A 16,614-nucleotide genomic window follows, 5' to 3' on the forward strand; every position below is an offset into this window, starting at 1 on the left:
ATGTTAAAAATCACAAAAGCAGGTAATGACAGTTGAAGGTAATAAATATATTGGAAGATCAGATTTTAAGAGGGGCTACAACACCTAAGGGCAAGACTGCATCCTGCTAACAGAAATATGTACAGAAGGGGTTATGAGAGAAAAAGGAAGAATGGTCAATCCATAGTTCAGTTCATTCCTATCCCATAGCCTCCTCAGGCCACAGAGCTCCAGCTGCTACAAAGACACAGTAATGCCCAACCACAAAAGAGAGTTAAAAGGAGGAATATACTCAAGATATGAAGGTGTTAGAATATACAGCATTAAGATCTAAGTATGGAGGTCTTGTTCCCTTCAATCTTGTACAGATACGCAACTATATCGTCACTGTGCAGTTTTTTGTTACAAGGAAACAGAAGTCCAAGGAAAAGGCTTTTACCAGCACTGACTTTGCCTAATGTAGATCAGCACTAGCTCTCTCCAACCTCCAGGACACACTCTTTCCACTTCAGACACCACCTACAGGGACGATGCACTTCATTAGTGCTCCCAGTCAGGGCTACATCCTCAAGGAACAAGGGGGCCTTGGTTTGGCTGGAAAAGGTATACTCTTCTTCATGTGAAAAAGGAGTAAATTATATAAATCCATAGCTTTTTTTCCTTCATGTTGTGTGCAGCTCAAAAACACATCAAGTTCCCTAACCATGGAGGGAAAAGATTAGGCAAAAAGAAAGAAGACAAAGAATAAAAAGGATGTTAAATTTGCAAAACATCATTATGTTCCTTTGAAAAACGGAGGCTGACACAAACAAACAAGAAACCCCAAACAACATAGGTCTAGAAAATAAAGAGCTCAAATTAAAGTTAAAATAATTCAAATAACATATATAGTAACAATATAGATGTACATGCTTACGGCAGCCTAATGACCTTAACCATGCCTTGTAGCGAAACAGTACAATTCCGATTACATTTGAATTGCTTCAACTATCTATAATTCATAAATATCTAATACATTTTTCTCATGTGTCACTGGAAAGGCAAGCATTATATGGCCTGACATTAAATTTTAATTTTAAAGGTTTAATTTTAAACATACATTTTAACTTAGAAGTTATTAAGATATTTACCTGAAAATTCTATAAAAGATTGCTCAGGACTCAAATAATACATGCTGAAGTTTGGGGAAAACAAATGTTTTCTTCATCCATAGCAAAGAATCATAGTCTTTACTGCAAAATTATATTCAAAGCTGACAATAAAACTGTTACCAAAAGTTTCATAAGAAGAACATTTTTTAAGTGGTTAAGGTGGAAAAGCATATGCATTTCATTTAACTGAATATTTGATTACTTTAATTGCCTAGAGTGCAATAGGAAAGTTCAAACATAGGCTGAGAGCGTTGTGAAAACAATCATCAGTAAAAATCAGAGAAAAACTCCTTTTTTTAGGACTGCAAGCTTCCTGGGGCAAGAACTACATCTCTGTCGGCATCACATCAAGCTTAATAGCTCTGGTCCTCAACAAAGCCTCCTAGCCTTGGCAAGATAGACAATGAATCATTTACTTTCTTAGATAGTGCATAAGGAATGGTCCAGCTAGCTTTTTTTCCTGAAAGGAAGGTTCAGCATAATAGAGGAAGCAAGTGTCACTGTTCAAAGACCTGATAGAAACTGTTGAGACTGTTCCTCAAAATCCTTTTTAACCTGCTTAAGTTAAGCCTAAGCAACCTCACATGGCGGGGAGGTCAGACGGGAAGAGGAGTGGTGCAGCTTCACATCACTTTTTACGCTGAACTTGTGCTTAAATTAACACTTGAAAGATTGTCACTTCATACAAATGATAAAGTATGTTCTTTTGTGCGCCCTCCAACACTACTGAATGTAAATTGATTTATATTAAATTCTATTTTTGATGCTATTCTATGTTGTTTACTTCCACTTTCTCATTGAGAAGGATCTAACACAATTTCTACCCCGAAAAAAAAAAATCAAATTCTACCTCCTCACAAAGGCCACTGGACTCCTTATGGACTTCATTTTTCAAATGTATTTGCAACTGCATGTTTAATTTGTGTGAAAATTACTGTGATTGTGTGTGAGGTGCTTAGCTAGCCATTTATGCATGTGCATATCTCATTTTCATACATAATTGCATGTAAATTATGCATAAGAATTATGCATCTAATTACACACACATTTTTTTAAATCAAGCTTTATCTGTGTTAAATCATATGACTTCATTTTCACACAAGGCACTTTTGATCCTGCTCAATTACATAATTTCTGACTGTAAAGCAACCTGAAAGACCAAAATCAGAACATCATAACCAGAAGTTTGAAAATCTCATGAAGTATATTCCTTTTTATCCCTTAAATGTATTAGTTTGTTAATTTACCATTTACCTTGTTATACCATCAGAATAATCACATCCAATAAATGTCTTCTGCATTTACCAAAAATTTCACTTTGGGATTTAATTACTTTCAAAGCAACTGACTGTTGTACATAGTCACTTGTATTTTAGTTAATGATTCACATTATTTCCATTTTCTTCACTATGCAATGGAAATTAATGTTAATTTGATTATTTTGAGCAACAGAATCTAGCACAAGGGACTCCGATCTATAATTTGGGGCCCCTTTGTGCTACATTAAAAATATTGATTATATCAACAAACCATTTCATTCTTCATTTCCAGAACAGAACCCTCTACTCCTATTTTTTAATGATGAGTACCCTCTCTTAAAACATCAACAAACCCAAAACTCAATAAATCTCATGGTCTGAAAGCAATCAAATATTAAACTGTCTGGATTGGCAGAGACTGTAATAGCTGACTCTCATTTAGAGATACGCTGATATTTTCAAACGCCTGTCACTGAATTTATCTTCAGAGTTACAAAGATCCCAATTATAAAACTGTAGTTTACCTAATGTAAAATATTACAGGGCCATTGGTAATGAACTATCTTTTCATGATATCTATGTCTATTTGCAACCTTTATGAAGAAGTTCTGACACTTTCACTGTCAGCAGAAAGGCTTGAAATTCATCAAGAAAAAAGCCTTTCTGCCCCTTAAAATCCCATTTAGTTTCACCTACGATAAGCTCATGAAAAAACACTATCCCTTTCTCTCTTTTCTGCTGATCCAAAAAATAGTGCATGCAAAAAATCAATAATCCAGCACAAATGTTGAGAGTCTGGAATCTGCATGGTTATGAAGGCAAAATAACAGGGAACATTCAGGAGCTGCCGGAGCAGCTTTTGTGGAGGTGTAACGAGAGGAAGGAAAGGGCTGATGTGAGGTCCCTGCAACTGCTCCGCTGAACACAGGGATTTCTCCAGCAGCTCCGCTTCTGCTTTGGAAGTACCAGATGAGGAAGGACAACTAAACTGTCCCAAGCCAGTCTCTCTGCAAATACTACTCACGTTGTGAAGCTGGACCCCATCTTTCACGTTTGGGCAAGCCTTTTCCTGACAACCTTTAACTTATCTCAGATGGCAGCAATCTTGTTTGCCCTGCTAAAGATTCAGGCTCTTACAATGATTCAGAGTGGTGAAACCGTTACCTAATTTTATCCCTTAAAAATTAAATCTCTAAGGAAGTTCATACACAATACTACATAAGATAACATTACTGAGATTGCAAGTCTAAAGGTTTAAAGCTTCTTAAAGCCTGATTTTATACCCTTGTGCATATGACTGCCTCTAATTAGATAACGTGCGCAGGTCAATGTGTCTAACCTGTCAGTGCACAATTAGATTCACAGCAGCACAGAACTGAGCTTGTATGAACAACCATAAATCTGCCATTTCCTCATATATACTCAGAATACCTAACTTACACTGTACTAAAATAAGTTAAAACATATACTTAAATAACATGTATTTAATTATATTCATAACAGAAATGTGCTACAAATGAAACATATATGTAAAAGCAGCAATAATTTTTTCTGAAATTTCCTGAAATGTAAAATAACCATTGCCACCTTTAATTCATGAAAACATATAATTCACCTCAGTGCATACCACTGAATGTCATCCTAAGGGACACAGTCAAGAGAGATCAGGGTACCTGCACCACTATGTACAATACAGCTTTCTTTCCCAGGCTTAATAGTTGCCATCTAAGAGAGGAAACATCTCATCTGATCCCAAAGAAACCCACCCTGGGAAGTTACAGGTGACAACACACGTGCTCTGAATGAAATCCCAGACTTCCACAGCTATGAAAAATAATTATCATACTGGCAAGAGTTTGAGAGCGCAACAAATAAGAGGGTGCAACAACCCAAAAGATTTTGCTATATTCCACTGAGTAGGGCTTCCATACAGTTAACATTGCCACAATTTAGAAGTATTCTGTTTTCTGTCCAAACTATTTTGGAAACATTTAGGTCCTCATGCACCTTAGGATACTGTGACATGAGATCTGTGTTAAACAGATAGGGATGAATACATTATATTGGTCTCTGTCTTCAATGTACCTCTTGATAGGCATCACAGTTAAAAAAAAAAACACAGTAAAATTGCATAAAGATTTTTTTTGTAAAAGAAAAGCTGTATTGGCAACAAAATGCCGTTACAGTGACTGAGTCTAAAGAAGTACTCTTCTAGATAGCCACACCTTCACAAAACAAGGACAGAAAAACAGCAACAGGTTAAGTGAAACATTTTGTACCTGCAGCAGGGGAGGATTGAGGATACTGTCCGTAAGTTGTGTGTCAGTCATTTGATGTGATGTTAAAGTCATAGTGCTGACCCATTTCTGAACATCACCACAACATTAGACCTTGATTCAGCTTTTCTGCCATTTTTCAAGGGAGAAATCCATTGTAACACATTTTGCAGTTTTTAATGGAAGTCATTATGTAACTTACAGCTTACTGTGACTGTTTTTATAATTTTCTTGTTCAAAAAGAAATAAAATGTAAACTATAAACTACTAGCATGGTGTTATGAAAAGCTTGTGGCTCTTGGTAATGACCATGTTGCCTTTTCTCTTTGGAAGGCATCTATCGCTGCAGATACACAGTAAGTGAAAGTCAAAATAGGACTCTCTTCATGGCAGGAATTTACTGTTTGTATTCGTACAGGGCTTTGCAGAACGGGTGCTGATATAAAAAATAACACCACAAACCACAAAAACCAACCGAATCCCTTTACCTTGCAGAATAGTCGCTCAAAAATATAATTAATTCTGTCACTAGGGGTCAGTATTAAGACACATTACCTTTATACAATATTGCTAGTGGAATTCTATTCCTAATTCCCTTCCTCAGGGATAGAAACTTCTGTCAAAAAGAGGAACTATTAAATCAGAAAAGAGATAAATCCTATATTACAAATTATTTCTATTTCTGTTTTTAAATTTAGCACTCACATGATATTTTTGTATCTATTCTCATATACTCACATATATGTTCATGCAAATATCTTACATAATACTGACTGTTCAATGTCAGTACATTCATATGAATTAGATTCCACTCAAGTCTTGAAAGGGAAGAGCTATGTTTGTTTTCCTGTTTCTGACAGATACTGTCACTTTAACAAAACATTGAAGTAATACTGATCTAGTTTTATCTGTTACTAATTGTAGGGCCAAGCCACTACTGCCTAGTGATAATAACAAAATCTGAAATGTAAGAAATTGGGACGTTCTCTAAAACTTATTCCTTGACAGCAGAACCCTCCTTAAAAATAATAAAAATTGCTGCTGGGTGATGAAAATCTCCCTTTAAGAAGGAGAGTTAGACTCTCACTGAAGGTGAGCGTTATTCACACAAAATAGACTGAGGATATATTCTGGCTCGTTAGATCAGCATATGACTTTCACTTTGGAGCACATGCAACACTCACTGAAGTCAATGGAACAACTCGCTTTCTGCTCACTGGGCACTGCCCATGAGCAATGTGTTCCAAGCCCCAAAAGTCCAAATCTTGCAAATCTTTATACACGAGCAGAGGCAAATACACGTTCAGGTGCTGTCATGATGCCTAGGGCTATCTACATGGACATAATTTTGCTGATGTGCCTGGGTACACTGAGTCCTGTGAAGAATTCAGGAATTAGAAAATTACATATCATCAAGCTTGCTAACTTCATACTTCTGGGGGATGATATTTTACTATCTTGAATCCTGATATACTTAGAACTAAGTAACCTGACACTAATTATAATCCCCAGGAGAAAAATTCTGCCCAAATCATCGGTTCACCAGGTACCACAATTTCCTGCAGTCCTTGGTACAGCTGAACGAACCATTCCTTTCCGTCTTCCCCCAGACCAAACTCTATCTGCATGCTACAAATTTTGCATTTAAAATAAACAATTCATGACAAGTATTACAGAGGCTGTTAAATGGTTTTCATGTCCAGTACAAAGCTCTAAATTACAGAGCACATGTTTTTCTTTAGTGGTAACTCCCATAAATGCCCAGAATTCATACCTTTCCAGATTTATGAAGACAGTTATTTAAAACAGCATTTGTGCTAATACAATACTGAAGAAAAGAACTGGTCAGATCAGCTAATGCCTGACCAACTTTTACATTTGAGCTCTTATTTCTAAATGTTACTTCTAATTAATATCATTTTATAATTATATTTAACATGATTAACTTATCCTAAATGCATGAAAGGCAAAAATAATTGCTTAAACTTTAAAAAGGAAAACATAAGCAAAGGCCAAAGTAGATTGTTCTGTAGCTAGCTGTATAGCATAGAATAATTTATTTTTCTGTCCAATAGATGGCACTGCTGTTTCTTTATTTGTGCGCAATTTTTCAATTTGTGCATAATATACATTACTGAAGTGATTGTGCCTACATTTCTTGATGCTTGGACACATCAAAAGAAGACAGATTTCACACACTCTTTAAAATGGCATTCTGCTGTCCAAATAACTATATACAATTTTCAATAAGACAAATTAGTCTTGTGGATTAAAAAAATGCTATGTGGACACAAATTCCCAGTTGAGCATAATTCCCTTTTTCCCAGAAGCAGGCACACGGCAACAAATTCTGACACATACATCAAGAATGGCTGAGGAGCTATACATACTCATAGTAACATCACAAAATCATTTCCTTATAATCAAAATGTGGTAGAATAAGTACATGGAATTCTAAACAGCAGTATAATTTGCAATTTCATTTTTATTTAGCCCAATTATTTCCAAGTTTACACTGACTTTGTCATCAGTATAGAGCACCACTAAAATACTAGCATTACTTTATGATAAAATTCTGATAAAAGCATCACTTGAGAGTGAGAATCTTTAAATTAATGAGGCATTTGACCGCTATATTCTTCCTACACTACTCCATTTCTGTGAATGGAAAGCACTGTTACTGAAGCATCACACAACTTCAGATATGCAGTACATACTTAAAAGCTGGAATTTCTTTAAAGTTATTTACAATAATTTTTATGTATTCTGGCAGAGATCAGATTGCAAATCTTTGTTTCACAATAAACCACAAAACTCAGAGCACTGGACTCTTGAATTCTTATGTTCAAGATTTTTGGTCAAAATCCTACAGAAGCCAGAGCGTTTGATTTATTTACTTATTTTTGCCAAATAATGGTTGTTTGGGGACTTGTGTGAAATGACAAGCTGGTCTCTGTCCAGTTCATCACGAACAGGTGCTCTAATTACAAAGCCTCTGCCGTATCTGACACCTTTATTAGCCGTCTAGGTTGGGGAACAAAGGACTGCTGGGGTAGGGACGGGGAACCAGCCTGTCATTGCTGCGGGGAGGTCCCTACAGGTCAAGGTTAATATACATTAGTGGGGGGCAGTATTACCCATTGCCTGGGCTGTTCTTGTGTTATAAATCAATGGAAGACTTTATCCTTCTGAGCAAGCTATTGCGGGAGCCTTAATTGCACGGTATGGTTTAACTTGTATGTTTTTTAGTGCCAAGCAATATTCTCGATCAAATATCCCTAGTAAGAACAACGACCTCCAGCAAATGTGCATGTCTTGCCCTCTGTTTACATTCTGTAATATATACCGTACACACTGAAAGGGCAAGTTACACATCCTTCAGTCAATATAATGCATGCAAAAATACTCAACATGAATTTGGCAGAATGCAGGTATATGAGTCCAACAAGATCTAGTTTTGTGATCTGGCTGGCCAGTAAATAATGAAAACATATTTGTAGTAACTCTAGTCTTCCTCCTTTAATGTAGCCATTTTGCTGTTCTTGTCACATAAGGTTTATATGTTACTACAAGCTTTATGATTTCATATTCTGGGACAGCTTACAGCAAGAATCGAATACATAACCAATAAAATGGTTCTAGTCTTACTAGTCCCATTTGAGACTAGAATATTGTCAACATAATTTACACAGAGAAGTCATATCATTATAAAAGTATATCAGCATCTTCATTATATACACACTTATTTTCAGTGGTTTACAAGACACACAGAGAAAATTTTCCAAAATTAAATATGATTATGGTAACTCAATCTGGAATGCATTTTCTCCAAACTATTTTTTTTCTCAATTACGTGAACGTAAAATAAATATGGGCAAGATACTCAGCCAGGGAGCTGGAACTACACCAATTTGTATCAGCTGAGGGTTCAACTCTACATGTTAATTTATAGATCTGAGTCACACTTGGACTCATCTATTACTTAGTAATGGTTTTGATTTAGAAATGAAGCTTTGAAGTAATTACATAGTCACATGGCATTTATCCAATCTACATATTTAATGTAAATTATTGCTTCCTGATCTTCACAGAAGACCTGTGATTAGATTATCTGATACATCCATATTGTACTTCAAGCCAGACTGCGAAGAGGGAGAAGTATATGTAAGCTACCCTCACAATTTCCTGACTCCTTACCTAGCAAGAAATAAATGCAGCCTCCATTATAATTCAGAAGGACAGAGACAGCTATTTCCCTGCCTGAAGTCTCAGAGAATTCTTCTAGCATTTGAGCTAAACAACATCCTGACTATCTCCTTAGCAAAAGAAAGTGAATGAGCTGGCATAAGCTGCTATACCAACTCAAAACTCTCCAGAGATTTCCTTTTCACTGCGTGAAACCTCAAACACTACGAAAAACAGCTGTAGCAGAGCTGAAAGTTTGACCCCTAGACTCCAGTACTGTTCTCTTTTTACGTGTGTATAACTCCCACTGACACCAACCAGAGAGTCATGCTCATGAGGAGAGCAGAATATCAGACAAAAAATCTCCTATGGGAATCTGAGAACAGAATATTATTCTCTTGTGTCAAATTATGGCTCCATCTGGTAACATTAAGTGAATACCAGTGACTATTAGAGCTGAATCAATACATTGAAACAAATAATTTATTTGGTGAGTTATTTTACTTTTTCACTTCAAAGAATGCCTGCAAATGCATTACAACTTCCTTGAGAATATTCCAGGAAACTTTTAAGGAAATTTGTTTGTTAGTTACATGTGATTGCTCATATACGTCAGACTGCTCTGTTTCTTTTACCTGAACAGAACTTTACTAATAGAGTCAACAGAACTCTGCAACAGACAGCAGAATTCAGTTGATACAGTTACGGTCCAATAACCTTCCTTTGTTAATTATTTTGGATACTGAAGTTACACTTTTTTTATTTTTAGGGAATGTACTATGAGCATTCTCTATTACCTGGAAAATAATAAAAAAGAAAAAGAGAAAAACAGTGCTGATATTCAGAATATTTGAGAGTTATCACAATCAAAGAATAGGTTTAAATCATTCAAAAATTTGCATGAAACATCAGATTTTAAAGAACATCTTACTGATTTTGGATTTTCAAAAAATATCCAACATCAAATGACTTAGATTATGAAACATATTTTCCTCATGTGTTCTCTTCAGATTATGATTTATATCTCTGCTTCCATTACATCTGCTTCATACCTTTCCCTAATAAAGCAAGTGTTAGTAGAGATAGTGTAACTGTTGTAACATTGATGAGAAGCAACCTATTCCAGATGACTCATAAGCACCAAAATGGGCCTTACAGACAAATTCAAATAGACCTGACTGTATGAGGTCAACATGGGGTATTTTTTAAAAATCAAGATATTATCATTTGTGTTCCGATCAGTGTTTGAAATAATCATTTAATTATTACAGACTCACCTGGCATTACTAGGACTGGCTGCTGTCAAATTAGCTAAAGCTATGACTGCAGCTTCTTTTACTTCTTCATTGTCACTGCTTAGCAACTGTACTAGCTGGGGAATCCCTTTGGAAAAAAAAATAATTGTATACATGAAGCTTTAAATAAACCATGAAAATCTGCAGAATTATAATATGCTTTCTTACAATAGGAAAAGCACAGATTCTCAGTTCATCCCTTCCCACCTTACTTACCCTGAGGTCCAAATGCTCGTTTGCTAGCTAAATTCTCACACATGGCAGAAATTGCTTGGGAAGCAGCAGCTTTAACTCCATCATTATCATTTCCCAAAAGGTTTATGAGATACTTCTCAACCTCGTGCTCATTTAATATTTTTCTGTTTTCAGCTTTAAAAAAAAAAAGAACAATAGCATTAATCTTCACTCATTTTCCAAGTCAGTCAGTAGGGATAGTGCAAGTGTTGTAACACTGATGAGAAGCAACCTATTCCAGATGACTCATGAGCACCAAAATGGGCCTTACAGACAACTAGACAAAAGGACATGAATTTGATTTCATATTTCTTTCTATCATAACACTTGCTTTTGATACCATGGAAATGAAAATATTTTGGTAACAGAGGCACTAGTAATTAAGAAACACACACAAAGGACCTGATCCAAAACCCATTAGACTTCGCTGAGCTCTGAATGAAGCCCACAAGATGCCTATTAAATACACAAGCCTACTAAATATACATAGCCCAGTATAATGCAAAGTTCGTTCTCCATGAGACTTAAAACCACATAATGCATACATGCTTGATGAAAACAGTTTTTTTTCATTCAGAATCATACTTACTCAGGAACGTATCCTTCCTTCAGTTTACCCTAGCAAAAAATCAAGCATGTAAAAGGTAAAACTGAACTTAGTGGAGCACCAGTTAAAATACAAGAATCAAAAAAGGCAAGGTGAATTAAAAATTGCATTTTAAGTCTTGTACCACTTGCACTTCTACATTAGTACATACTTTGCAGAGGATTTCAATGTCATATTTTAGCCTGGTGGCACAGGGGTCACTGCTGACCTGCACTGCAACGATATACAACAGCTAGGAAAGGACACAGACGTTCCTCTCCTTTGCACAAGTAACAACACAGAGTCTCTCCCCAGGTGTCTGACAACTGTACTAATAGACTCACTCATCCCCAAATGGCAGAGATCAGAAGTCTGGAGGGCACGTCCAAACTCCCTGCTCTCCCAAGGTATTTGCTACAGATAGTCCTGCCTGAGTCCAGTGTTTTTAGGCAGAAAGGCACTGCACAGCAAATAAGCTCTAAAGTTCCTAGGTTCAAAAAGTATTTAATCACATGCATAATTTTAAAAGGGTTAATTGTGTGTTCAAAGCTGTATCTGTGTGGTAAAATTTTCCAATGTATCAAAGAAATTCAGGAACAGTCAGTAAGACTTTGACACATTTGGAAATTTTGCCACTGCTTACTAATGCTTTGAGGGATCAAGTCCTTGGCCTGTTGTCTAATGGATAAAAACAGGAAAGAAAGTATTGTAAGTATTTTTTTTAATAAAACTGAATCCGTAGTGAATAAAAGTCAACAAAGCTAATGAAAAGGAGGTTTGATTGAAAATCTAGTTATGACAAAAATGACTCAATGCATATCATGGGAAGACTAGACGTTTTCTCCTGTCTAGCTCAGTTTTAAATACTTTTAGAATCATCAGAAATATACAGCTGAAATCACAAAGTAAAACATGTAACAAAAAGAACAGAAAGGAAAGGATTTTAAGCAAGAGCAGAACCTTGGCCACAACACTGATGTGTATCAGCCAGCTCTCCAGAGAAGCCCTTAATTGGGATTACAGACCGCTTTGACAAATAATCAAATATGCCTCTGGCCTGTTGCTTGCCAAACTAGTCCATAATCCCTAATAATGATCTATAGAGATCCTTCATGCCTCATTGGTGTGTTTTCGATACAGTAAGTTTCAGTAGTTTATTACAGTAGCAATAAATATCTATACAGAGATTTATGATGAGTAAACATTCAATTTTAAAGATATTTTATGCCTATATGAAATCCAAATGAAAAAAATATAGTATGAGAAAATTCCTTTGAACTGCTGAAAATAGTAATTTAAAATATTTTAAACAAAAAAATATTTTTTTCAGTAATCTAGAAAAACTGATTTTGGATTTGAGTTTACTGTAACAGTATGCATATATACAAAGCTAGTTAGACAGATAGATGAAAATTATTAATATTTTAAGATCCAGGTGCCAACTCTATTTAAGGGATGAATACTTTCTGCAAATCCTCTCTGTGTTTGCATGAGTTGTTTCCTGTGGCCTTACTATAGCATCCTTTGCACTTCTCATATTCAGTGCCAACACCATTTTTACAGGGATGAATTTCTTGACCCCAGAGTCATTTGAATATATTGATTTAACACTAAGCAAAATACTCAGGCGCACCCTACCAAGAAAGTCTGGGGTACTAACACTTCTGTGCAGTTTTTCATGTGCTGACCCCATCATGATCTGACCTTCGTTTTTCAATATATTTTCCCATTTCCCCTTCTTGCCCCAAAATCACAATCAAAGTGTTCTACTCATTATCCACTCAGCTCACTGTCATGACCTTATAGAATTATTTATACCAATTTTGAATGAAGAAAAGATTACGCTAAGTGGTATTGTGAACTCCCACTAGTTGAAATAACCCAGATAAATAAAAAACCTGTATTATAAAAAGCATATGTTAATCAGGCTGCAAAACATTTTAATATGCTTCCTTTTGAAAAGATTGGCAATTAGATACATGTAAAGAACTGGGAGACCTTCAGATCAGAAGTTTGGCAGAGTGGGGCCAAACTCGAGTGAGCTTGATCATAACTTTCTCCACAGCACTTTATTGTTGCTGCAGCTAGCATTGTCAGGGAAAAGTCAGGCCCTATTCAAACAGCAGCCCAGATAATCCACTTCCAGATTCTCAATAATTGATAGCATTACACAGTATTTTGTGCTTCTGAATTACTGTATTATTTGCTGGAAAAGGAGGGAATCAGAATAAAAATCACCACCATAATTCTGAGCATACAAAATAAAACTATTGACGAATTAATTCAGAATTAAATTCAGAATTATGTTGCAGAACAAAACAATTTTTCCATGTCATCTGTTAATGATAAACATTTCAAAAATGGACATTGTTGTATATTCAGCTGTTGGGAGTAAAAAAAACAGATACATGTTCCATCATAGCAGCAGTTCAGTTTTTCATTTTAATGAAAAGCAGCAATTTTTTTTTCAAATAAGCAGGAAATATTCTTAAAATACAGCCATGTTTATCAAACTTGAAGAGTACAGGCTACTATATGACTATTGCAAATTTAATGAAAAAGTCATATATGAACTTAGAGCTCTGTTGTATTATACTGGATTCTACATCAAGTCAAGCATTAATTAATACATTTATTAATTAGCTTAACTGTAGTATTGTAGACTGGATTGGCTGTTCAGTATATTTACAACCAGGATCAAAACACACAACAATTGCATACTGCGGCAAATATTTCTGTCTTCTTTTTGCCCTTGCGCTATTCCTTATAATGGCCCCCATGCCAACTTTCTCTCCACTGAAAGCCTGACTTTAGACCGGTAGCTCTGGGTATCTGAAATAAATTTAATATTTCCAGGGGCCATACTGAGCAGCAAGTTTGCTGGACTGTTTTCCACTGTACCACTACAACATGTTGCCATTTATCTAACTGGTTGTCATCAAAATTCTACAGCTTTGAAGCAAATATTTTAAATCTTCTTTTTGATCTATTTTCCCAACTTGCTACATCCATACCAACTGTCACAGGCTGAAGAAGAGAGCAAACCTTTATAATAAAACCACATTGACTCCATTTGTAAAGAAAAGTGACAGGAAGATGCATCATCACTGACGGTAACATCCAATGATATAAGATCATATGCAGCACTGTAATATATTATGTTAGGTCTTGCCATCATGTGCTTTAAAAATGTTGTGTTCAGACACACTTTTACTAACAGCTGCTAAAATATTAAGCCACCAAAACCAGAAAAGGTGAACAAAAGGGGGAAAAAAGGCTATGCTTATGCAAAAATAAATATGAAAATGGAGTAACGTGAAGTAGAAAGTAGTAGGAGCAAATATAAATCTATTTAGCACACTACTTACAAGTCTGTCACAGGACTATAAAAATGATACCAACCATCCTAAGTAGCATAATAAAATAACAATACAGGAAAAATACACAAAGAAAATATTGTTTTTTAACCCTTCCAATCTTTGATACCTAAACATTGATGCAAATAATTTTCAGTGACATGTAAAGCTTCCAATGGATAATGATGAAAGCATGCAGAAACCCACAAAATACTAGGAAAGGTAGCTTCTGCTCTTTTCATATATCATTTGCAATCCAAATAATTACAAATATTCTGGATGTCAAACCAAGGAAGGTCAGAAAAGAACTGGACAGATAAGATGAGGAAAGAAGAAAGGAGGTCTGAAATATGAAGAAAGGAAGAGATTTTTTTAGCCATGTATTCAATTAGATAACATATTTGTAAAATACACATAAATTAAAGCCATGATTCAGCCATGAGATGATGGAAATATGAGCAAAATATTTAAGCTCTACTGTCACAGTTACTGTCATTAAAATCCCTTGACAGAATCAAAATCTTCTATAGACAGAAATATATTCTTTCTTACATTGCATTTTGCTATATAGCAGTACGAGGCATATGTTGCAACTCGGAAACCAATGTTTGGAAGGAATTTCAAATACAGATTTATTTGAAGAGCATCCTCATGGGCAAAAATGATGAGCATGTTCTGCCTAGTTCAGAATTCCTTGGTGAATTAAAGAAAACTCTATGAAAAAGAACAATAGGATGAATAATTATAAAAAGATGACAATGAAACTATTTAACTCCACTGGGAATATTAATCTGCAAGCCATTTGAAAGGCTTTTTTCATGTCCCCGTTAAAGGAATTTGTATTTGAAATCGCCTGACATTTAGATGAGGAGTTGTATGCAAAAGTAAGTAAGCTTGCCATTAAGTCTTAACCAATACCAACGAGAAATAGTGCTGGCAGAGAAGGTTTAAGATGATAGTTATCTGGCATCACTAAGTTAAAGACAGAGACCAGTTTCCAAGGTCCATTTCCCTTTTTGAGGAGAGCATTTTGCAAGAATACATTACACTTACAAATGAATTGAGGGAAAATCTTAAAATGTTTATATGTACAATGTAGTATCCACTTGCTGCTCTGATTGCCAAGATTCATCACTGTAATTCATTCTTGCCAATGTTTTCCTCAGCACAATTACTACCCTCAGCCAGATAATACAGCCTCATTCTGGATGAAAATTTACTTCATAAACAAATTCACTAAATAATATACATAGAATTTTAAAATGTCACATACACATACAGTCATAAGCTGCTTTGGCAATTGCCTTTGCTGCATTCTTCTGAACATCAGGAACAGTAGAAACTCCTATAAATGAAAGTAGCTTTTTAAGGCCTCCTGTCTGCTGAATCGATTGCATAGTATCCACATCTTCAAGACAACTTCCCACTACTGCAAGAGCTTCCACATGTAGATCACTGAATTCCTAATAAGGAAAAAACCCCAAACAAATAATCTTCAAATCAGCATTAAAATATCTTTAGCTTTTACCTTTGTAGGATAATTGGCATAATTGTCTTTTGGATAGTTTGCTTATATTACAAAGTGCATCTTTACATATTTGTGTTGTTTATATAATTTCCTAATGTGCTTTAAGATGCAACACAACTTGTCTAAATCAGTGGAAAAACAGAGAGGTTACCATTTATTTCAGAGTGGGTTTGGCAAATATTCAGAATAATATTAAATTTTTCAAAGTATTTCAAATACTTTATCAATTTCACTATGAATCATATTTCCCATGAGATAAAATAAGTACTGGTAATAAATAGTGACATCTGAAGGCAAGAAGCACTAAAGTGAGTTTCATAATAACACAATGAAATTTCCAAGGTAAGAAATTTTATTTAGAGCCATTGATATCAAAGTAAATTCAGAAGACAAGACTGGTTTTCAAACTAGGAAAAACCACCAAGCAGAGTTCAACATACAACCAGCAATTTTGGGAAAACATTGTATAAATAGTTACATGGTGATTTTTTCTGATATTTACAACAGCTTGAGAAATGGACAGTAAATGCAAAACAATATTACTAATAGCAATAAGCCAATAAAATATACATTTGGGTGAATCCCTTTGTTCCCTGTCTATTGTTAATGCTACATAATTTTATTTGACATACTGCAGTATGGTGAAGCGAAAATCTGAGAAACCAAACCAAATCTGGATGCTTCTAATTGCTTAATATGTAAGGAGTTCTTTCTTTTGTTATCATTCTCCCATAAAATGAATAATATTTCTGATCAATAATACAA

The 16,614-nt window shown here is 35.2% G+C and overlaps 1 protein-coding gene across 9 annotated transcripts in view; it reads right to left on the reverse strand.

Annotated features, from left to right (window-relative positions):
- The window catches only part of ARMC3 (armadillo repeat containing 3), a 64,641-nt gene that overhangs the window by 22,460 nt on the left and 25,567 nt on the right, over nucleotides 1-16,614 (reverse strand). For 8 of the 9 annotated variants that reach the window (XM_064505935.1, XM_064505934.1, XM_064505936.1 and 5 more), the window contains 3 exons: nucleotides 15,595-15,784; nucleotides 10,362-10,514; nucleotides 10,128-10,233 (listed from right to left, as the gene is read on the reverse strand). In XM_064505935.1, coding sequence (XP_064362005.1) covers nucleotides 10,128-10,233; nucleotides 10,362-10,514; nucleotides 15,595-15,784 — 449 coding nt within the window. The remainder of the gene's footprint in view (nucleotides 1-10,127; nucleotides 10,234-10,361; nucleotides 10,515-15,594; nucleotides 15,785-16,614) is intronic. The other variant, XM_064505938.1, reaches the window with a different exon arrangement.

The sequence above is a fragment of the Dromaius novaehollandiae genome, chromosome 2, assembly GCF_036370855.1.
Source record: "Dromaius novaehollandiae isolate bDroNov1 chromosome 2, bDroNov1.hap1, whole genome shotgun sequence".
Lineage (NCBI taxonomy): Eukaryota > Metazoa > Chordata > Aves > Casuariiformes > Dromaiidae > Dromaius > Dromaius novaehollandiae.